At 49.7% G+C, this 21,891-nt stretch overlaps 2 protein-coding genes across 2 annotated transcripts in view; one reads left to right on the top strand and one right to left on the bottom strand.

Moving 5' to 3' along the window:
* The first annotated feature begins 5,945 nt into the window (after nt 1-5,945).
* LOC142312778 (keratin, type I cytoskeletal 47 kDa-like) lies at nt 5,946-11,977 on the top strand. The gene is made up of 9 exons (XM_075351766.1): nt 5,946-6,083; nt 6,239-6,367; nt 6,546-6,628; nt 6,987-7,143; nt 8,495-8,656; nt 8,759-8,884; nt 9,570-9,790; nt 9,920-9,954; nt 11,816-11,977. Exons 1-9 carry the CDS (start codon nt 5,946-5,948, stop codon nt 11,956-11,958), a joined length of 1,194 nt encoding a protein of 397 aa, XP_075207881.1. The 3' UTR covers nt 11,959-11,977.
* A 156-nt stretch (nt 11,978-12,133) lies between these two features.
* LOC142312777 (elongation factor 1-alpha, somatic form-like) overlaps nt 12,134-21,891 on the bottom strand; it is a 105,646-nt gene continuing 95,888 nt past the window's right edge. Inside the window, exon 4 of the mRNA XM_075351765.1 lies at nt 12,134-12,223. Within this exon, the coding sequence (XP_075207880.1) occupies nt 12,134-12,223 (90 nt within the window). The remainder of the gene's footprint in view (nt 12,224-21,891) is intronic.

Genomic DNA, 21,891 nt, shown 5'->3' with positions numbered 1-21,891 from the left:
CTGGGATGAGGGAGGCTGAGGCTGATGCTGGGGGAGGCTGGGAGGAGAGAGGCTGATGCTGGGGGAGGCTGGGAGGAGGGAGGCTGATGCTGGGGGAGGCTGGGAAGAGGGAGGCTGATGCTGGGGGAGGCTGATGCTGGGGGAGGCTGATGCTGGGGGAGGCTGGGAGGAGGGAGGCTGATGCTGGGGGAGGCTGATGCTGGGGGAGGCTGGGAGGGGGAAGCTGATGCTGAGGGAGGCTGGGAGGAGAGATGCTGATGCTGGGGGAGGCTGGGAGAAGAGAGGCTGATGCTGGGGGAGGCTGATGCTGGGGGAGGCTGGGAGGACAGAGGCTGATGCTGGGGGAGGCTGATGCTGGGAGAGGCTGGGAGAGGGGAGGCTGATGCTGGGGGAGGCTGGGAGGGGAGAGGCTGGGAGGAGAGAGGCTGATGCTGGGGGAGGCTGGGAGAAGAGAGGCTGATGCTGGGGGCAGAGAGCCTGATGCTGGGGGCAGAGAGGCTGATGCTGGGGAAAGCTGGGGGGAGAGAGGCTGATGCTGGTGGACGCTGGGGGGAGAGAGGTTGATGCTGGGGGGGCTGGGGAAGAGAGGCTGATGCTGGAGGAGAGGCTGCTGCTGAAGGCGGGTGAGAGAGGCTGCTGCTGGGGGAATGGGAGAGAGGGGCCAATGCTAGAGACAGAGGACAAGGGTTGAGGGATAGTGCAATGACAAAATCGATGGGGGGAGTGTAAGGACTCAGAATGAGAGGGGGGCAGCATTGGGAGCTCATTATGGAGAAGGGGCAGCATGTGTGGGCTCAGTATGGAGTGGAGCAATGTAGGGGAGTCAATATCAAGAGTGGGGTAGTGTGTGTGTGTGTGTGGGGGGGTGTCTTAGTATGATGAATGGAGCAGCATGGAGGTGTCATTATGGAAAAGAGGAAGGCAGCATTAGGAGCTCATGGAGAGGAGCAGCATGCATGGGACATTGTGAGGAGGGAGCAGCATGCATGGGACATTGTGAGGAGGGGGCAGCATGCATGGGACATTGTGAGGAGGGGGCAACATGATGTGAGGTCAATGTGCAGATCATATTTCATAATTGAGGAAGGTGTGGTGGGTATAATTTATAAGGGAGGGCAGTGTGTAGTTTATTAGGGGCAGTGTGACAGTCACAGTATATAAGTGGGGATGGTGTGGTGGGAATATTTTATACTCATGCTATGTTTTGATGTGCCTGTGGTGATCCCCATTGGGGGGGGTTAGTGCCCTTCGTTTCTCATTGATACTTTTTCAAGTGTTTTACAGAGTAGATCTGCCTTAAACAGATGTCGTGTGCGAAAACTCATAGTGTTACGTTGTCACTAAGGGGCACGACCACTTAAAGTGCCTAGGGCAGCACGAAGGCAAAATACAGCCCTGGGCACGGGGGAACTCCGGCTGGGCCCGACCCCCACGCAGAGTGAACCGGAGCAGACAGACGCTCCATACTGGAAGTGGCAGCAGCGCCAGCTGGGCCGGGAGATCGCCGCCCGTGAAAAGAGGAAAGCGGAGGTGCTGGCCCGGACCTACACGGAGAAAGATAACCTCCACAATGCCACCTTTCGGATAAGGGGCCCGACATATGAAGGCCAGGTCCGGCACTTTGACCCCCGACATGGATGGGGTTTCATCTTCGAGCCGGGCCTGACGCGGAGATCTTTGTGTCCCGGAGGGACGTTTACCCACATCTCCCTATTGGCCATCCCGACTGGGACCTGGAACCCGGAGAACTGGTAACCTACACCCGACATTGCGGGGAGAGGGGATGGTTCACCATCGATGTTAAGAGGAGGGTGAGTAACAGTGCCCGGAGGCGCGCCCATTCCCCTCCCCCGCCATCCAGTCCTGAACATTAAGAGTGTTAAGTGGTAGCGGTTCCCGGCTACCTTTCTGCAAGTCCCGGTTGGGACCCTGTTGACGTTCCCGTTTACAGTTAAATAGTGACATGGCTGAGAACTTGCAGGCCAACCCAAAAACTATTGGGCCTTGTAAATAGCCCCAGACCACCCTTTTCATCGCCCCGCAGTCTCCGGAGAGGCTGGTTTGAGGAAGGGCCTGCGGCAGAGTAGACCGAGGTCCCATCACCATGGCAACCGGTGACTACCCTCCGGGTCAGAGGTTCCCTGGATGTGGGGTCTCTGGGAGAGACTGCCGGGTAAGGAACTTATTACCCGGCCCATGTGGGCAACACCCGGGCCCGAACCTGTTTCCTGGACTGGGGAAAAGTGGTGCTGACCTGCTTTTAGAGGCAGCATCAGGGCTAGGTTTGCTTGGGTGGGCAAAAATGAAAAGGACCCAGTCCCGTCCCGTACCCAGTTAATAAAATGTTTTAATGCAACGTTTAAGTAAACTGCCTCCCATAAGGGAAGAAACCAAGCTTTCATTATAATGTAAATATGTTGTTATAATTGTAAACATGTTTTATCTCTTTTCAGTTAAAAAAGCAAAAATAAACCTGTGGTGGTTGGACAGCCTGCGGACGGTCTGTGTTTAACCAAAGGGGAGTGTGACGCCGTGGCCGGGCCAGGTAGTCACAAATAGGGCCCCGCATTACACCCTTCCCTTACAGGTAACACACAGCCAACTTTAAAACCCTAGTCACCCCCCTCAGGGCTTGATGGGCACACCAGGGGGTGGAACCAGGTGGTTGGAAGACGCCCACCGAAGAGTCCTAGACAGCCTGGGGCGGGAAAGTAGAGAGACAAGTCGAGAGTTCAAGTTGAAGAGATGTGTGGGCTGGAGCTGTGTGCAGCTCCAGCAGAGGCGAGAACCCAAGTTGAACAGGTGCCAGGGTAGGAGCCCTGGTGCCTTTGGCTACGAGGCAGACGGCGGTCTCCGTCTGCAGGAGCTGGGAAGACGGCTCGGTGGAACCGAGGTGGACCGGGACAGGGTAGTGGCCCACCGGTACCGACCCGGGAAACCGACTCGGAAACCGGAGCACAAAGGGGGGTACTCAGACCCTGAAGCTAGGTCCAGAAGCGACTGGGGGCTAGCTAATTAACTGATTGCGGCCAGGACTAGAGGTCCTGTCCCACCCAAAGTTCCGACTGAAGGCAACAGCCCACCGAGGGGGATAAAAGGTCACCGCCACGGCTCAGAGATCCCATGGGCCAGTGTCTGCGGGTAAAGGGCTCCTTAGACAACCACAAGCCGGGAGCGGACTCCTGAAGTTGCAAGCACAGGCAGTCCACCATCTTACACAGGTGCAGGAGAAAGACAGAGACCACCAGCCGGGTGGGGGAACCCGAACGCAGCCGGCTGCGGGCACCGACCACCATCACCTTGGTTTACCAGAGACTTGTGTGTGTTTCTAATAGTGAGTACATCAGCACCCTGCGGTCGCCCATCTCCCTGCATCGCCAGCCGCCCCAACGGGTCCCGGGGCCACCATCCCTGCCCACGGAGGGGTTAACAACTTGATATACAACATCTCCCCCGGGTGCCCCGTGATTGCAGCGGTGGTGTCCAATATCACCACACACCGTGGGTGGCGTCACGAACTCCATACGGCTCACCCTGTACATATACGTCCTAAATCCACCATCCCATCACTACCCCTTTTCATTTGAAGTGACCGCGAGGCCCCCGGGTCCAGAGACCCTCGAGCCACCCACAGAAGGGCCGTATCCGAGCAGCTCGGCTGCTGATAGCGGGGCGGTACATCTGTCTCTTTGTCTATTTCTTTCCTTGTCTGTCTGTGTCTATGTCTCTGTTTCTATCTCTCTGTCTGTATTTGTATCAGTCTATCTGTCTCTATTTCTGTGTCTGTCTCTCTCTATCTCTGTGTCTATCTCTATGTGTGTGTCTGTCGCTCTCTTTCCCTGTCTGTTTCTTTCCCCGTGTCTCTTTCCAGGTCTGTTTCTTTCCAGGTCAGTCTTTTTCCCCATCTGTCTCTTTCCCCATCTGTCTCTTTCCCCATCTGTCTCTTTCCCCATCTTTCCCCGTCTCTATCTTTCCCCGTCTTTCCCTCTCTGTCTCTTTCCCCGTCTGTCTCTTGTCATAGATTTCAATGCAAGTCGCACGCTACCTGAGTCAGCGACCTGTTGATTTTATTTGCAGCAAAATCACAGTTCTAAAATAGTCTCGGGCCACAAGTTGCAGATGTTTGTGGTCATGCGACACCAGTTGCTGTGTAGCCCAAGCCTTATACTCAGGGCCGCCATCAGGGCATTCAACTATGACTGGTGTATGGGGCACAGTGAAGAGGGGGGCGTTGCCAGGCCCAGGGTAAGTATTTAGCTTTATTAAGTCCCAGCTGTTCCCCCCTCTTTACCGGGCCCCAATCACAGTCATAGCAGAGGGGCCCAACAGTGTCGCCTTAGCCACTGCACACATGGCTAAATTTCATGCGAAGCCCTTCTAGGGCATCGCATGCAAATACCTATGTGGCCGTAAGCAAGGCCAGTGGAGCAGAGCAGGGCACCGGCGCATCATCCCGTGGTCCAGCGTGCAGCAGTATGATGAAGTCATCACTCTGCTACCTCATCACACTGCTGCAGCAGATAACGTGGAGATAGCAAGGACATGGCATCTGGCGAGAAAAGGTAGGCACTCCGTGAGCTGAAGATTGCTGGAGGTAGTGTGGGCCCACTCTTCCCAGTCCCTAGCTTGCTTCAGCTGGATGTGCGTTGGAGGGCTGAAATGCATCACGGCTCACAGAGGACGCCTCATGGCAAGGGAGCCGGGAAGGGTGAGTAAAATATATATATATATATTTTTAAAAAAAAACAAATAGACAAATATAGGAGAAGAAACCCAGGAAGAGGACATATACAAGAAAGAGGACATAGATACCAGGAAGGTGACAAAAACCAGGATGGGGACATTATACCAAAATGTGACCAGGAGGGGGAGATATATATACACCAAGACCAGGAGGGGCCCTGGAATGGGACATATATACAGGAAGGAGGACATATATGCAGGAGGAAGATAAAAACCAGGATGGGGACATTATACTAAAATGTGTCCAGGAAGGGGCTATATATACACCAGGAGGGGCCCTGGAAAGGGACATATATACAAGAATGAGGACAAAAACCAGGATGGGAACATATACACCAGAATGTACCCAGGAGAGTGATATACATACCAGGAGGATAAATTATTATTATTATTTATTATTAATAAATAAATATAAATGCATATTACTGGTGGTATGCAGCAGGGGAACCCTAACATAATGTGTCACAAGACATAGGACAATAGGATATTTGAATAGCAATAGGCCAACCTCAACAACCAGGTGGTATCTCTATCGCAATAGGGACAATGGTAACCCATAGAAATCAATAAAGAATAAATCAGTCCTGAACAATTCAGGACATATCAGTAAGGTTTAGGTGGCATCAGTCCAAATTTTTATAAGATGGTGGTGGACCTTATCCAGCCCTCTTAAAAATTGCCCTACGGGGTGGCAGAGGATTTCAGTATTAAAGATAGAGATCCATATACTAAATTCATTAGTAACCCTATTACATAATTAAACAGTTTAATACATCAATTCAGTCTTGATAGCTGCTGCAGAACCTCTTGTAACACTTAACATTATACTGTGGGGTGAAATAACTATTTTTTTTAAATGGTTTGAAGTTTTGATGGAATAAAATCTAGTTTTGCAGGAATTTCTGGGAATCCTGACATCACGTCACGCCCGTATAACTGCAGGAATGTTCTTTTGTGTACATGTTGTCATGCAGGTTGTCTCTTCTGTTGAGGAGTCTCCCTTCCCCCTCACTGGGTATATAAGACATGGTAGCGGGGCCAGTGATTCAGCTCATTTCCTACTCAGATTCTACCTGACCAGTATCTCAGAAAGAAAGAAAATGATGAGCCTCTCCACCCATAGTATCTCCCAGTCTGGCCGATTTAGTGGGGCTGGCATACAGCGGGCGCGCAGTGTGGCAGGAGGTGCTGGCAGCATCAGAATGTCCTCTGCAAGTGTCCATATGGCCAGTATTGGGGGCCCAGGTTTTAGTGGGGGTCTGGATGCTGGTTCTTTTGGTAAAAATAGCAAGGAGACCATGAACAACTTGAACGATCGTCTGGCTACATACCTGGAACGTGTAAGTACAGTATAAAATGATTGGTGGGTGTCCCACTGCTGATGTTGGTTATAGGCCGCCTCTGGTGGGGTCCCCATAATATGTTTAGCTGTATTATGCATATATTTAACTAGGGTTACAGATCAGTTTTTCTATCTTATCTAATTGTTTATCAGGTTCGCTCTCTTGAACAAGCCAACAATGACCTGGAAGTTAAAATTCGTGAGTTCTATGAGAGAAAGTCCGCCGTCAGCGTGTTTGACCCAAGTGGATTCTACGAGACAATTAGCAAGTTGCGTTCACAGGTAATATTACAATTATTTATATAAAAATGTGTCTTCATGTTGTCCTACTAAATGTTACTACTAGGCAGCACTATAATAGTATTCTTCATTATGGTTCCATTCATTAGATTACACAATATTTTTTACTTTTTGGGTTGATTTAAGCTCATTTATTAATTTTTACCTCCTTCAATTCTAGATCCTAAATGCCACCACTGATAATGCCAGGCTGGTACTGCAGATTGATAACGCAAAACTGGCCGCTGATGACTTCAAAATTAAGTAAGTGACATTAAGGGTTTGCTATACTTTCTGATCCCTCTCCATAGAGTACAATAGGTGTAACCTGACGTCTCACTGTACTGGTAGTCAGTCTTGTTTTGAATAGCTTGATTTGATAGGGAGTTCCGGTCGCGGTGGGGAGGGGAAGAAGAGTTGATTTATCTCATAAGATACATTACAATTTTTGTGGGGAATCGTATGTACTATTAATTTATACAAAGATGTATGCTAACAGTTTTGACTCGTATTTATCTCAGTGAAGCTTTTAAAGAAGTAGACGTGACATATTATCACATATTGGTGCTGCTGTGTGACCAAGATGGCCAATTCTTCTAATGTCTTTCCTTTTGCCCTGTAGATTTGAAACCGAACTGGCCATTAGGGTTGGAGTAGACGGTGATATAACTGGACTGCGTAAAGCCCTGGATGAGCTGACTATCAACCGATCTGATCTGGAGCTGGAGATTGAAAGCCTGAAAGAGGAGCTGATCTACTTAAAGAGGAACCATGAGGAGGTATTACTCTTCATGATCATTTTGTGGCTTAAGGAACATTTAGGGTACCTTCACACTTAGCGATGTAGCAGCGATCCGACCAGCGATCTGACCTGGTCAGGATCGCTGCTGCATCGCTACATGGTCGCTGGTGAGCTGTCAAACAGGCAGATCTCACCAGCGACCAGTGAACAGCCCCCAGCCAGCAGCGACGTGCAAGCGACGCTGCGCTTGCACGGAGCCGCCGTCTGGAAGCTGCGGAGACTGGTAACTAAGGTAAACATCGGGTATGGTTACCCGATGTTTACATTAGTTACCAGTGTGAGCAGGGAGCAGGGAGCCGCGCACACTGAGCGCTGGCTCCTTGCTCTCCTAGCTACAGTACACATCGGGTTAATTAACCCGATGTGTAATGCAGCTACATGTGCAGAGAGCAGGGAGCCGCGCACACTGCTTAGCGCTGGCTCCTTGCTCTCCTAGCTGCTGTACACATCGGGTTAATTAACCCGATGTGTACAGCAGCTACATGTGCAGAGAGCCGGAGCCGGCAGCACAGGCAGCGTGAGAGCTGCAGAGGCTGGTAACTAAGGTAAATATCGGGTAACCACCTTGGTTACCCGATGTTTATCTTGGATACAGCTTACCTCAGCTGTCAGACGCCGGCTCCTGCTCCCTGCTCGCTTCATTTGTCGCTCTCTTGCTGTCACACACAGCGATCTGTGTGTCACAGCAGGAGAGCGGCTTTGAAGAAAACGAACCAGGGCTGTGTGTAACGAGCAGCGATCTCGCAGCAGGGGCCAGATCGCTGCTCATTGTCACACACAGCGAGATCGCTAATGAGGTCACTGCTGCGTCACAAAAAGCGTGACTCAGCAGCGATCTCGGCAGTGAGCTCGCTGTGTGTGAAGCACCCCTTACACTGCAAGACAATCAAAACAATAATTTCACGATTATCTTGCTGTGTAAATCAGTTTGCTGATCACCCAATCATTTAATGAAATGATCTCTTATGCAGCATAAAAGAAATCCTAGCTCTCGGCCTTGTATTGTCCTATGTAAACAGTACTCCCTTTGCCGAGAACCATGGCAGCCTATGTGGACTGAACACTAATTTTACTTTGGTGTAAACAGGCAGTCAAACAGCCGATCAGTAAACGTTTACTGTTTTGCGGTTCTACCGTGCAGTTGGTCAGTGCGTATAATCAGATTCCAAGTCTTCTATTAACCTTCCTTAGCCTTTATTAATAACATTTTAACAGCTTTTTTTTTGTTTCTCCTGTTTGATTTTTTCTTTTGGTGTCATTCCGAATAGTGTTACATAGGTGCCTGAAAATAACCAGTTATACTTATACACTGTGACTTCTTCTTTTAGGAACTGTCTGTTGTGAAGGGGCAGATTGGAGGAAAGGTCAATGTAGAACTAGACTCTGCTCCACCAGTTGACTTGTCTAAAATCCTTGCGGAAGTGAGACAGCAGTATGAGGATATGGTGGAGAGGAACCGTCAGGAGGTGGAGACCTGGTACCAAGCACAGGTACGCTGATTTTCATTTGAAAAGAGATGGAAATGGCAGAGAACTCTCAGTACTCTTATCTAGGTTTCCTTCATTCCTGACTTCCATTTTTTCCCCCAACAGAGTGAAAGCCTCAGGAAGGAGGTTGCTGTGTGCCAGCATAGTTTTGAAACTTCTAGGACAGAGATCACAGAATCAAAGCGTAAGGTCCAGAGCCTGGAGCTTGAGCTACAATCTCTGCTGAACATGGTGAGTCTGGAGGCCTTCTACTCCCTTGTCAAGAAGGACATATATTTCTATATCCACAACTGTCCATGAGGTTTCTACAGTAGACCGTAAACCCTGTTAGTACTAAGTCTTTATATTAGCCTGTAAACAGTGAGCACAGAGGTTCTCTACTATGGGTGATCCATATTTGTTAGAAGGTCCAATGTAAATAAGCAGAACTCCATATTTGTTCCTGCTGGCTTCTCCCAGCAATCAGCTGTAATCTGTAGAGAAACTTGGTAAGTGTTTGATTTCATTACAGCCCTTCCACAGGAGACATTTAGTATTACTTTCTATGCATTCAAATCAATGAGTTTTCTGTTTAACACAAGGCAGGACAGGTCCTTTAGAGACCAAGATGTTCTTTTGCTGCTCTTGACTCTGGCCAATAGATATGACTCCCTAGCAGGTGATCCCATTTTATGAGCTCCCGCTCCCTAATAGGATACATAAAAGTGGGTTTTCTATACCAGATACCCCTGCAGTAATCCATAGCCTGGTGGACGTGGGCCCAGTACCAATATCAATGAATATCTGGCCTACTACATAATGAATGACTCACAAACTTGTTTCAGCTAAAGAGATAAAGGGTCAAAACCCTTTCACTCAAGACACTTGTGGTCTCATGCTTTGGTTATAATATTGCTTCTCTTTTTCTGCATTCCAGAAACAAGCTCTGGAGGGCACATTGGCTGAGACAGAAGGCAGATATGGAGCAGAACTTTCGCAAATTCAGAATCTGATTTCTCAAATTGAACTTGATCTCCAGCAAGTAAGATCCGACTATGAGCACCACTCTGTGGAGTACAGAAGACTGCTGGACATCAAGACAAGGCTGGAGCAGGAGATATCCACCTACAGGAGACTCATAGATGGGGAAGACATCAGGTAAAAGCACTCTGAATTTATATTATTCAGGACCTGTATCAATTGTTGAAATTATACAGAATTTTTATAACTGTTTTGTATATTATGTCACGAACATAAAATAATCATCATTTTTTTTTTTCTTTAAAGCATCTTAGGATCTTCACAATTGGAAACACAGAAAAGTAAGTATTCCCTGCCATGTAGGAGATTATTTGGACAACCCCTGGAGATGCCCAAACAGACCATATGAACATCATTGAGGGAGAGACCACCTATGGGAAGTTCACAGAATGTTGGCCCAACTAATCCATCATGGCTGTGTCTCTAAAGGGGGCTTTAAACGCTGCGACATCGCTAATGCGGAGTCGTTGGGGTCACGGAATTTGTGACGCACATCCGGCCGCATTAGCGATGCCGTTGCGTGTGACACCGATAAGCGATTTTGCATCGTTGCAAAAACGTGCAAAATCGCTAATTGGCGACATGGGGGTCCATTCTTAAAAATCGTTACTGCAGCAGTAACGAAGTTGTTCCTCGTTCCTGCAGCAGCACACATCGCTCCGTGTGACGCCGCAGGAACGAGGAAGCTCCCCTTACCTGCCTCCCGGCTGCTATGCGGAAGGAAGGAGGTGGGCGGGATGTTACGTCCCGCTAAGCTCCACCCCTCCGCTGCTATTGGGCGGCGGTTCAGGGACGCTTCAGTGACGTCGCTGTGACGCCGCACGGACCGCCCCCTTAGAAAGGAGGTGGTTTGCCGGTCACAGCGACGTCGCCGGACAGGTAGGTATGTGTGACGGCTCTGGGCGATGTTGTGCGGCACGGGCAGCGATTTGCCCGTGTCGCGCAACAGATGGGGGCGGGTACCCACACTAGCGATATCGGGACCGATATCGCAGTGTGTAAAGTAGCCTTAAGTGGTCACTTACAGAGAATGTTCACTTTTAATGCCAGTTTTTTGGGGGGGGTTACGCCATGTAATTTTTAGATCCACTCTTCTATTCTGGTTACTCACATATTATAGCTATATGGGTCTAAGGGGGGCTTTACACGTTGCGACATCGCTTCCGAAATATCGTCGGGGTCACGTCGTTAGTGACGCACATCCGGCGACGGTAACGACATCGCAACGTGTAAATTCTAGATGCGCCGATAAACGATCGCAAAAGCGTCGAAAATCGTGATCTGTGTAGCGTCGTTCAATTTCATAATGTCGGGTCGACCGCAGGTACGATGTTGTTTGTCGCTCCTGCAGCAGCACACATCGCTGTGTGTAAACCCGCAGGAGCGACAAACATCTCCTTACCTGCGTCCCGATGGCAATGCGGAAGGGAGAAGGTTGGCGGGATGTTATGTCCCACTCATCTTCGCCCCTCCGCTTCTATTGGCCGGCCGATTAGTGACGTCGCTGTGACGCCGCATGCACCTCCCCCTTGAAGGAGGGATAGTTCGGCAGTCATAGCTACGTCGCCGAGCAGGTATGTGCGTGTGAAGCTGCCTTAGCGATAATGTTCGCTACGGCAGCAATCACCACATATCGCATGTGCGACGGGGGGCGGGTACTATCGCGCTGGACATCGCTAGCCGATGCTAGCGATGTCGCAACTGTAAAGTACCCCTAAGAGTTATAAGGGTTGTCCAGGCTGTAGATGAAAGTTTGCAGTTATTCTGAGATTACAGACTTTTAAATACTCTGGTGCCGGTGGCGAGAACAAATGGTCACATGACAGCAAGTATATGATTTGCATACTTCCAGCCACATTTCGACTAGACATGTGTGGCCTTGCTCAATACGGTGAATTAAACAAGTCAAATACTTCCAGTTATGTGACCGCCTGCTTTTGCCTCCGGCATCAGAAAATCCTAACACTGTGCGCTGTGTATGCTGTCAGGATTCAAAAGTCTGCAGTCACATAGAGTGACTGCAGACTTTCATGCCTAACTTGGACAACCCTTTTAAATGATATTAGAAGGATCCTGCTGCCAACCCTTGGTAAATATAATTCTCGATCGCCTAATTCTGACCCTAAATTTGTTTTTCTTCAGATGTCAAAATTGTCAGTAAGGAACAATCCAAAAGTTCCAGCACAACAACAATCAAGAAGGTGAGGACAGTTGTCGAGGAAATGGTGGATGGAAAAGTTGTGTCCTCAACTAGTTTGCAAGAGATGTCAGAGGTGAAACATTAGAGGCTCCAAGATGGAGAGATTCAGCCCACATTTGATGAATTCAATAAAGTCTGATGAGCATCTCTGTCTATTCTCTCTTTGTTCTTTAATGCGATGTTTTACTGGGTTACAAATAGTCAGAGAATGTGTAATGCCTACCACCTCCTTTGTCCTGACCATCTATGTCAGACAGCTGTCACTGCTTAGCTTTCCTGTTCAGCTGCATAGGAGTAATGTCCCAAATGTGATCTTCCATCTCATGACTACTCGGAGACAATCCTGCCCCCTAGGAGTAAGAGAAGGGTCTGTGCCAGACAAGGTGCTCACACCATACTATGGATACTGTACACCTAGGAAGATATTCCGAAGTACACATGACCAAGATGGCCACTCGTGGATGGTAAAGTGGATCAGTCACCAGATTTCACAATACAAACTGTACATTTATGAATTGATCTCCCCAATCTGATGAAACTTATGTATTTTATTTTTATTATTTTATGTAATCTTCATATTTAGATGAGCATTTTATTAAATGGGGGCTATAGAATGAAATAGCTCATGAGTACAAGTGTATTCAGTCTCTTGTAAAGGAATCCAGCTCACCCACGTCTGACCTCACCGCACCTCAGACTCGGATCCGGCCCTGCCCCGGCCGCAGCAGTGAGAAATGAAGGAAAGCGATCCAGCTGAGTAACCAGGTGATTTATTCAGTGCAATACAGACATGGCATGGTCATGGTTAACGCATTTCTGGCTTAACGCCCTTAATCATAACCAATGGTTATCATTAAGGGCGTTAAGCAGGGCCGGACTGGGACTGAAAATCAGCCCTGGCATTTGAGCAGACAGGCCCACCTACTATGAAGTGAATGTGAAGTATATTTGTTTGGATGCTGCAATTGTGCTATAGACCTCAAGCAATCCGCAAACAAACTGCTGTAAAGCCAGAATTACACTATATGGAATTTAAATCGCCTAACAGAAAATTTAGATTGTTCTTAAAGGGACTCTGTCAAGAGGCAGGACTATATTTGTAATAAAAACCTCAATGATCTTTATTACATGCTGTCAAACAATGGCAGATATGCTGCCCCCCTCCCTGCACACACATACTTCCCTAGATGGGGGTCTTTATTACAATTCTGACCACAAATGTGGCGCCCTGGACTAGCCAGGTCGTCACAGGTACTACAACATGCACCCCCACCCCGAAATAGGCACATCAGCCAGACACAAAATCCTTGTTGCCTCCCTCCAGGGGCTGATGTCCACACCAGGTGGGGTGGAGCCAGGTGGTTGGCCCCACCCACTGAGGAGTTCACAGTCCTGGAGGCGGGAAAAGGAAAGCAGATCAGTTAGGGAAGTGGAAGAGTGAGGAGTAAAGTGGTAATAGAGGAGCAAACTGACCGTGTCCGGGTACGTGGCCCGGGCACCCAGAGCAAGGTTGGCAGACGGTGGTGGCTGTCTGCAGGAGAGGCAGATCAACGCGGAACCGTAAGACCGGGGACGGGCGGTGGCCTGCCGGTACCGAACCGGGGAGCGAAGTGAAGCCAGCACAAACCGGCAGGGCCTGCGGACCCCGACCAGGCTTGGAGTCGCCGTTAAATAGGTCAAATCCGTCAGGAAACCCCTGGGGTTCCGGTCACTAACAGCCAAGACCCGATTGAAGGCAACCGTCCAACTAGCAAAAGGAAATACAGCTACCGCCACAGCTAGAGTTCCAAGGGCCAGAGCCTGCGGGCAAAAGGGCTCCTCCAGCACATATACACGCTGGGGAGCGGGTTACCGGTGGGAAGCCATCGGGACCGAACATACACAAAGGTGCAGGGAAAGGCAGCCACCACCAACCGTCCGGGAGAAACCACAGTAGCCGGCTGCGGGACCCGTCCATCCAGCCGTTTGGTTTACCAGATACTTTGCATCCATTTGTGGCTGAGTGAGTACTACCGTGCCATCCAGCACCGCGCTGCGCAGTCCAAGCGACCCTGCACCTTGCCAACCCTGCCTCCCCGACACCTCACCGGGCCCCGGGACCACCAACCCCCTACCCACGGAGGGGAGAGAAACATCCCAGCTGCTCCCTACAATCGCTCCCGCGATCCCCGTCAATAGCAGCGGTGGTGCCCAACCTCACCACAACCCGTGGGTGGCGTCACGGACCAAATCCCCAAACCGAACTACCCCCCCCCTTTCACTCACGCCGCTCGAGTCCCCGGATCCGGCCCACCGCTCGAGCCACCGAGCAGCAGCAGCGCCGGACCCGAGCGTGGTGAGCGCAGCGCCCCGCCGCCCGCGACACAAACAACCAGTCAAATAGAGCTGGCAACATTAATCTAGCACACTCATGATAGGACAAAAAAGGAGTACAATGAGCACTAACTGGCCACTTGGAGAAAGTGGAGCTAAACCTTCAAATGAAGAAAAGGAGAAATTCCAGCAACTTCAGGAGAAAGTAGAATTTTCTTAAAAAACAGATTCTTTATTGATCATAAAAATATTAATATTCCATCCAAGCAAGACAAAAAATGGAGAGGCAAGACAGAGGAGCTGTTTCCTACGTGTTTCAACCTGAATAGGTCTTAATCATGGAATGCCAAACCTTCAAATAGACTACATATATTTTATTTGCTTAAAAACCATAGATGCAGGAGCAGCGCTGCTTCGTCCTCCTGCATCCATCTATGGTTTTTAAGCAAACAAAATAAAGGACTTTTATGGATCGGGGAGAGGGCCACCTATTTCTTCTATACTCGGCTCTTTTCTTACAATTATGGCCCTATCTGATGTTAGAGCTTCAGCTCTGATGTCTCCTTCAGCTCTTTACAACTCCTGGGCTGGCCGAGAATGGTGTCGCTTTTCCTGCCCTGGGCATGCACAGTAAATCAATGAAGCTGGTGAACTTACAACCTCTCAGGAGCCACTGGCTTACCGTCATAGGGTATGGACGGAGCGATAAGTGATTTTGTTTTTTTAGGCAGAGAGAGAGAGAGACTGACAGGCAGAGAGAGAGAGACCGACAGGCAGAGAGAGAGAGAGACTGACAGGCAGAGAGAGAGAGACTGACAGGCAAAGAGAGAGAGAGAGAGAGACTGACTGACAGGCAGAGAGAGAGAGACTGACTGACTGACAGGCAGAGAGAGAGAGACAGGCAGAGAGAGAGAGAGACAGGCAGAGAGAGAGAGAGACTGACAGGCAAAAAGAGAGACTGACAGGCAAAGAGAGAGAGACTGACAGGCAGAGAGAGAGAGAGACTGACAGGCAAAGAGAGAGAGACTGACAGGCAGAGAGAGAGAGACTGACAGGCAGAGAGAGAGAGAGACTGACAGGCAGAGAGAGAGAGACTGACTGGTAGGGAATGAGAGAGACTGACAGAGAATGAGATAGTCTCTCTCATTCCCTACCAGTGTGTCTCATAGAGAGAGACTACATGCACAGTTACACACTATACATTACCCCATCTTGCAGCTCCTGATGGTGCAGAGCAGGAGAGGAGCTGCGCCGCGGCGGCCAGCAGCATTCAAAATTGGCGGCGGGGGCCGCTCACCGGACCCCGCCGCTATAGTGGCGGCCAGCGGGTGGCGGCAGCCACAAAATAATTTTAAACAGCAGGCAGTGAGGGAGAGGCGGGGGGCGGCCCCCCCACCCCTCCACCGGCCAGCCCACCGGGAGAAGTCCCGCCCCTCCCGCCTGTCAGTCCGGGCCTGGCGTTAAGCCAGAAACGCGTTAACCACGACCATGCCATGTCTGTATTGCACTGAATAAATCACCTGGTCACTCAGCTGGATCGCTTTCCTTCAGTATTCAGTCTCTGCCTTCCCAGCTGGATTTACTGCTGCAGCTTATACTGAGAAGTGTGAGATCTCAACAGGGAGGAGTGACACTGAGGAGCTGTTAATCAGGCTAGGTGGGCAGAGATTTAGTTAAACTTTCATAAAGAATTTTACAGCCAGTCTGATATGGATTCTCAAAGTAAGTACTCCAGCCTCCTCCGGTGTAAGGCACCTATTTAAGTGTAAGTGTCGCGGGCAGAGGAGGGGACGCTGTGCTCTCCCACTGCTCGGGTCCGGCTGCTGCTGCTCTGTGGTGGCTCGAGCGGTGGGCCGGATCCCGGGGACTCGAGCGGCGTTCCTCGCTCGTGAGTGAAAAGGGGGGTTTGATTGGATGGTGGGGATTGGATTATTGTCCGTGACGCCACCCACGGTTGTGGTGATATTGGTGACACCACCGCTGCTCTAGACGGGGATCCCGGGAGCGGTGACAGGGAGCAGCTTTGATGTTAGTTCCCCCCTCCGTGGGTAGGGGGTTGGTTGTCCCGGGGCCCGGTGACGGGGTAGGGATGGATGACAGGCGGGTTACAGGGCCTGGTGAGGTGCAGGGTCGCGGGGGCAGCGCTGTGCCGCACGGCACGGTGGTACTCACTCAGCCAATGATGAGGACACAGTTCTTGGTAAAACACACGGCTGGATGGACGGGTCCCACAGACGGCTGCGGTGTTGTTTTTCCCGGCAGGTTGATGGTGACTGCCTTTCCCTGCACCTATATACGGTAGATGGTTCCAATGGGTTCCCACCGGTAACCCGCTCCCCAGCTTGGATATGGGTTGGAGGAGCCCCCTTCTGCCCGCAGGCTCTGGCCCTGGGAACCGGTTGCCTTGGCGGTGGCGGTGTCTCCCTCTCTTGGTTGGACTGTTGCCTTCTGTCGGGACTTGGCTGCTGGGAAACCCAGGAGGTTCCCTTCACTAACGAATTCGGCAAATTCACGGCGACTCCTAGCCTTGCCGGAGTCCGTAAGTCCCTGCCAGATGGTGCTGGCTTCTCTTTGTGTACCGGTCCGGTACCGCCGGGCCACTGCCCGTCCACGGTCCTTACGGTAGACTCCGATAGGCCACTCCTGCAGACGGTCACCACCGTCTGCCAACCTTGCTGTACCGCCCGGGCCACACACCCGGACGCTGTCAGTTAGTTGCTCCACTACCACTCTCCTTCCTCTCACTTTCACCTCCAAAGCTAAACTGCTCACTTTTCCCGCCTCCAGGACTGTGAACTCCTCGGTGGGCGGGGCCAACCGCCTGGCCCACCCCCTGGTGTGGACATCAGCCCTTGGAGGAAGGCAACAAGGGTTTTGTGTCTGACTTCAGTGTGCCTGACCGGGAGTGTGGGGTGTGTGGGTGGTGTGCTCTTTAGCCCCTGGCTTGTCCAGGGCGCCACATAAGTGTAGCGCCTCACGGGGCAGGTGGTTAACCTACTCATTGCCGGGCAGTCGTGGGTCGGGTCAGGCGATGTCATGGATGGCTTTGTCCGATTCCGTTGCCCTGAGGCATACAGTAAATGGTGGGGGAAGCGGGGTATTTGCGAAAGTTTGTCGCAACACCACCTGTGTTATGCGGCCAGGGAATAGCCGCCGCTGCCCGGTTCCTCGCTGGGGCAGGTGTTATGGCAGCCAGGATGGTGTCACTCACTACAGGCGGAGTGGGCCCCTGGTGGATGGTGAGGGTTTTAACGACCGTTGGCACCTAAGGGCTGGGCGGCAGCGCCGGTAAGAATGAGCCAACATAGTCTCTGCGGGTTCAGGATGTAGTTTACTCACAACTTCAGCTGCCAACCCGGTCACACTGGTCACTGCCGTGATGGGGCTCAGGTCAATACCAGATCCGGTAAGGGGCCACCACCGGTGTTTTGAAGGAGAAGGAATGAGAGTTCTATTTCTAGGGTGTCTCCCACCACAGCTAGGTACCCTGGCTGAGCTCCTGCTCCAAGCCCCAGGCCGAGTAAAGTCCAAGTTTTCCAGAGATGTCTTGCCAGAACTATAGTCCTGACAGGTCTCTCCTTGATGTCCGTGTGATGCGCCTATTTCTACCCCAAGTGGAACCCGCCCTTCCCACGTGGCTGGCTTCAGTGACCGGGAAGTCCCATAATCGTTATGGCCACCCTCCTGCCTACCCTGAGCCAACTCACCCTATGTGAAGGCTCCTAAGCTGTATGTAGTGTGTGAATGTGGAACACCGGTGATTATCACCCCTTACCTGAAATAGATACCGCACCTTAATTGAGGTGCAGTACCCTGTGGCGACCAGAGCCTCAGGGGCGGCACATAAGCAGCTTGTATTATGTAATCTGGTGACAGATATGTTTTAAGAGTCAATAAGTACAGATCTATTATATTTTCTTGCACTACCTGTCTGCAACCAAGGTAAATTGAGGCAAATTATTGAAACCTGCTGATGTAGAGCCAGTGACCCATTTGTTTCTCCCGGGGAGAGTGATTATCACACTCTTGAGTAGTCAGGAGATGAACAGCCCTTTTCTATGGCAAAAGCAATCACTTGACTTATCCTCCATTGCTGGACAGGGTTGTATAAGAAGGCTTGTGCTGCAATAATCTACATTTAGGTTAGAGATAAAGCCGTCTAACCCCTAATGCTTCAATATTGGAAGAAAGGTAAGGAGAAAAAATACTTAGATTAAAGAAATGTTTTTATTTTTTCGTTCCACTTTATTAATTGACTGTGATGACTCTTTCTGTCCCCAGACCACTGATGTGATAACGTGCTAGATTGTGCCACATGTACAAAACTGGCCTCTATCCCTCGGGACTTCTCTGGGCATGGGCCTTATAGAGGTTCCTCAAGCCTTTTGTAATTTCTGTAGCCTGTAGTGGTTCTATACATATTCATGGCACGTGGATGCAATCTTGCTGTCAATGTAAAGCCTGTGGCGATGGATTTTGCTGTTTGGATGCTGTAAGATTTCTGCTCAGGAGATTATCTTGCTCAGTGGTAATTACTCTGCAATTTCCTATGTGGTAATATAGCTGCTGGTTACAGATCCTGCTCCACCAGATCTGCAGCGTCGTGTACTGTGAGGTTCTACAGCAGCTGGGGTACGGAACTGTATGACACACAGCAGTGATGAAGATGGGTATGCTTTCACAGCATAGTTGCCATAGCCTTATATACAGTGTGTCTACCCATATCCTGTGCACCGCCATTAACTTGAGAACGGAGGCAGCTATAGGCATAGAAATGGTGTCTAGGTATAGTAAAGTAGCCATGCGCTACGCAATGAAACCATCTATAGCGCCACCTGGTGGAAAACAACGGAGTTAGCATTTTTATCTCGAAAACGGAACGAGATAGAGAAAAAAAGTGAATTAAAAATTTGTAGGGCATCATCAATTCAAAACGAATCAACACCTTGCATACAGAAATGCTATGATATGAAACCCATGACCCTCCCAAAACATTGAATGCTGGTCACGCATATGGCGCTCATTTAACTTTGATGCTCAAAGTGGCCACCATCAGCTGCAATGCACATCTGGACTCTGGACAGCATACTGCATCTTGCTGCATGTTGTGCAATATGGTAGGTGACACGTTTGCACAAGCATCTGTGATACGTCGTCATAGGTCCTGCAATGTTGGTGGAGGGGTCGCATACACCTGCTGTTTGATGTGACCTCACAGTAAGAAGTCCAATGGGGTTAGGTCAGGTGAGCATGGAGGCCACTCCACGCAGCCACCATACCCAATGACTTGTAGAAAGGTCTCCATGGGGTATCGCTTCACGTCCGCAGCCTTGTAAGTTTCACACGTTCTAATAATAGCATTTCTGTATGCAAGGTATCGATTCGTATTGAATTGATGATGCCCTACAACTTTGTAATTTCCTTTTTTTCTCTTATCTCGTTCCGTTTTCGAGATAAAAATGCTAACTTTGTTGTTTTCCTCCAGGTGGCGCTATAGGTGGTTTCATTGCGTAGCGCATGGATACTTTACTATACCTAGACACCACTTCTATGCCTATAGCTGCCGCCATTCTCATGTTAATGGCGGTGGACAGGATATGGGTGGACACACTGTATACAAAGCTTGGCTTGTTGGCCGCCAGTACTCAAAACATGTTCCTTGGTAGACCATACTACACTCTACTTTCCCAGAAGAACCTCATATTTAAATAGAGGAGTACTTTGTGTCAATCAAGGAGAAGGAAATTGATGGGAAAATACTTAGATGCAGTTTTCCTCACTGTCCACTAGGTGGTGCTGTTTCATGTGGCAGAATGCCTCTGTATACTGCACTTGTCTTCTTCTGATTAACGCAGAACTGTATTTTATTACCAGTCCATTCTCCTTAAAAGTTTAGGGATATGCCCAGAAGGTTTGTAAAGGTGGTTCACAGACATAACCACATAGGTATTTGCTACTTTCAGTGAGTGTTTTCATGATAAAGCCCCAATACAGGTGTCTGCTAAATTCCCCCATGATAGTGGTATACAGGGGCGTAACTAGAGTTTGATGGGCCCCGGTGCAAAGTTCAGACCTGGGCCCCCCCTCCACGTACATCGACATTTAGGATACAGGATAATGACACTGACACTCGGGGTACAGGATAATGACGCTGACACTTGGCTCTTACCCACAGCACCCAGATTTCCCATGATCTGAAATCCCTCTATCAGCACCCAGCTTTCCTATTTTCTGATATCCATCTTGTCCTCGGCACACTGCTTCCCCATGCTCTGCTATACATCTTTCCCTCAGCACCCAGCTTTCCCATATCAGAGCATGAGAAAGCTGGGTGCTGAGACATGATGTATATCAGAGCATGAGAAAGCTGGGTGCTGAGACATGATGTATATCAGAGTATGAGAAAGCTGGGTGCTGAGACATGATGTATACCAGAGCATGGGAAAGCTGGGTGCTGAGAGAAGATGTATAGCAGAGCATGGGAAAGCTGGGTGCTGAGGGAAAAGAGTTCTCTATGTATTATATTTCACCCCATAGTTCTCCATGTATTATACTGCACCACATAGGCCTCCATATATTATAATGCAGCCCTATAGTCCTCCTTGTATAAAGTAGCCCTCCAATTATTATAATGAATTTCTCATAGTTCTCCATATATTATAATTTACCCCATAGTTCTCCATATATTACACTGCACCACATAGTCCCCAATGTTTTATAATGCACCCCCATAGTCCATGTATAAGGTAGCCTCCATAGTCCTCCATATATTATAATGTAGCCCCCATAGTCCTATATGTATTATAACGCAACCCCATAAAACTTCATATTGCATTATGCAGCCCCATACTCCTCCATGCATAAGGCACCCCTATATTCCATGTATAAGGTGTCCTTCATTTTGTATTATGCAGCCCTCCCAGACCTCCATATATAATAATGGAGCCAGCCTCTCCAGGCCTCCATGTATAATAATGCAGCCAGCCTCCTCAGGCCTCCATGTATAATGTAGCAGCCAGCTTCTCCAGGCCTCCATGTATAACAATGCACCCAGCCTCCTCAGGCCTCCATGTATAATATAGCACCCAGTCTCTCCAGACCACCTCCATGTATAACAATGCACCCAGCCTTCTCAGGCCTCCATGTATAATATAGCAGCCAGCCTCTCCAGGCCTCCATGTATAACAATGCACCCAGCCTTCTCAGGCCTCCATGTATAATATAGCAGCCAGCCTCTCCAGGCCTCCATGTATAACAATGCACCCAGCCTCCTCAGGCCTCCATGTATAATGCAGTATCTCCAGGCCTCCATGTATAATGCAGTATCTCCAGGCCTCCATGTATAATAATGCAGCCACCCCAGACCTCCATATATAATGCAGCCTCCCCAGACCTCCATGTATAAAGCAGCCTCTATAGGCCTCCATGTATAAAGCAGCCTCTCCAGGCCTCCATATGTAATGCAGCCTCCTCAGACCTCCATGTATAAAGCAGCCTCTCCAGGCCTCCATATATAATGCAGCCTCCTCAGACCTCCATGTATAAAGCAGCCTCTCCAGGCCTCCATGTATAATAATGCAGCTACCCCAGACCTCCACATATAATGCAGCCTCCTCAGACCTCCATGTATAAAGCAGCCTCTCCAGGCTTCCATGTACAATAATGCAGCTTCCCCAGAACTGCCTTCCCAAGCCTCTGGCCACCG

This window comes from Anomaloglossus baeobatrachus, chromosome 5, assembly GCF_048569485.1.
Source record: "Anomaloglossus baeobatrachus isolate aAnoBae1 chromosome 5, aAnoBae1.hap1, whole genome shotgun sequence".
Classification (NCBI taxonomy): Eukaryota; Metazoa; Chordata; class Amphibia; order Anura; family Aromobatidae; genus Anomaloglossus; species Anomaloglossus baeobatrachus.
This window is presented reverse-complemented; position numbering and strand designations above follow the sequence as displayed.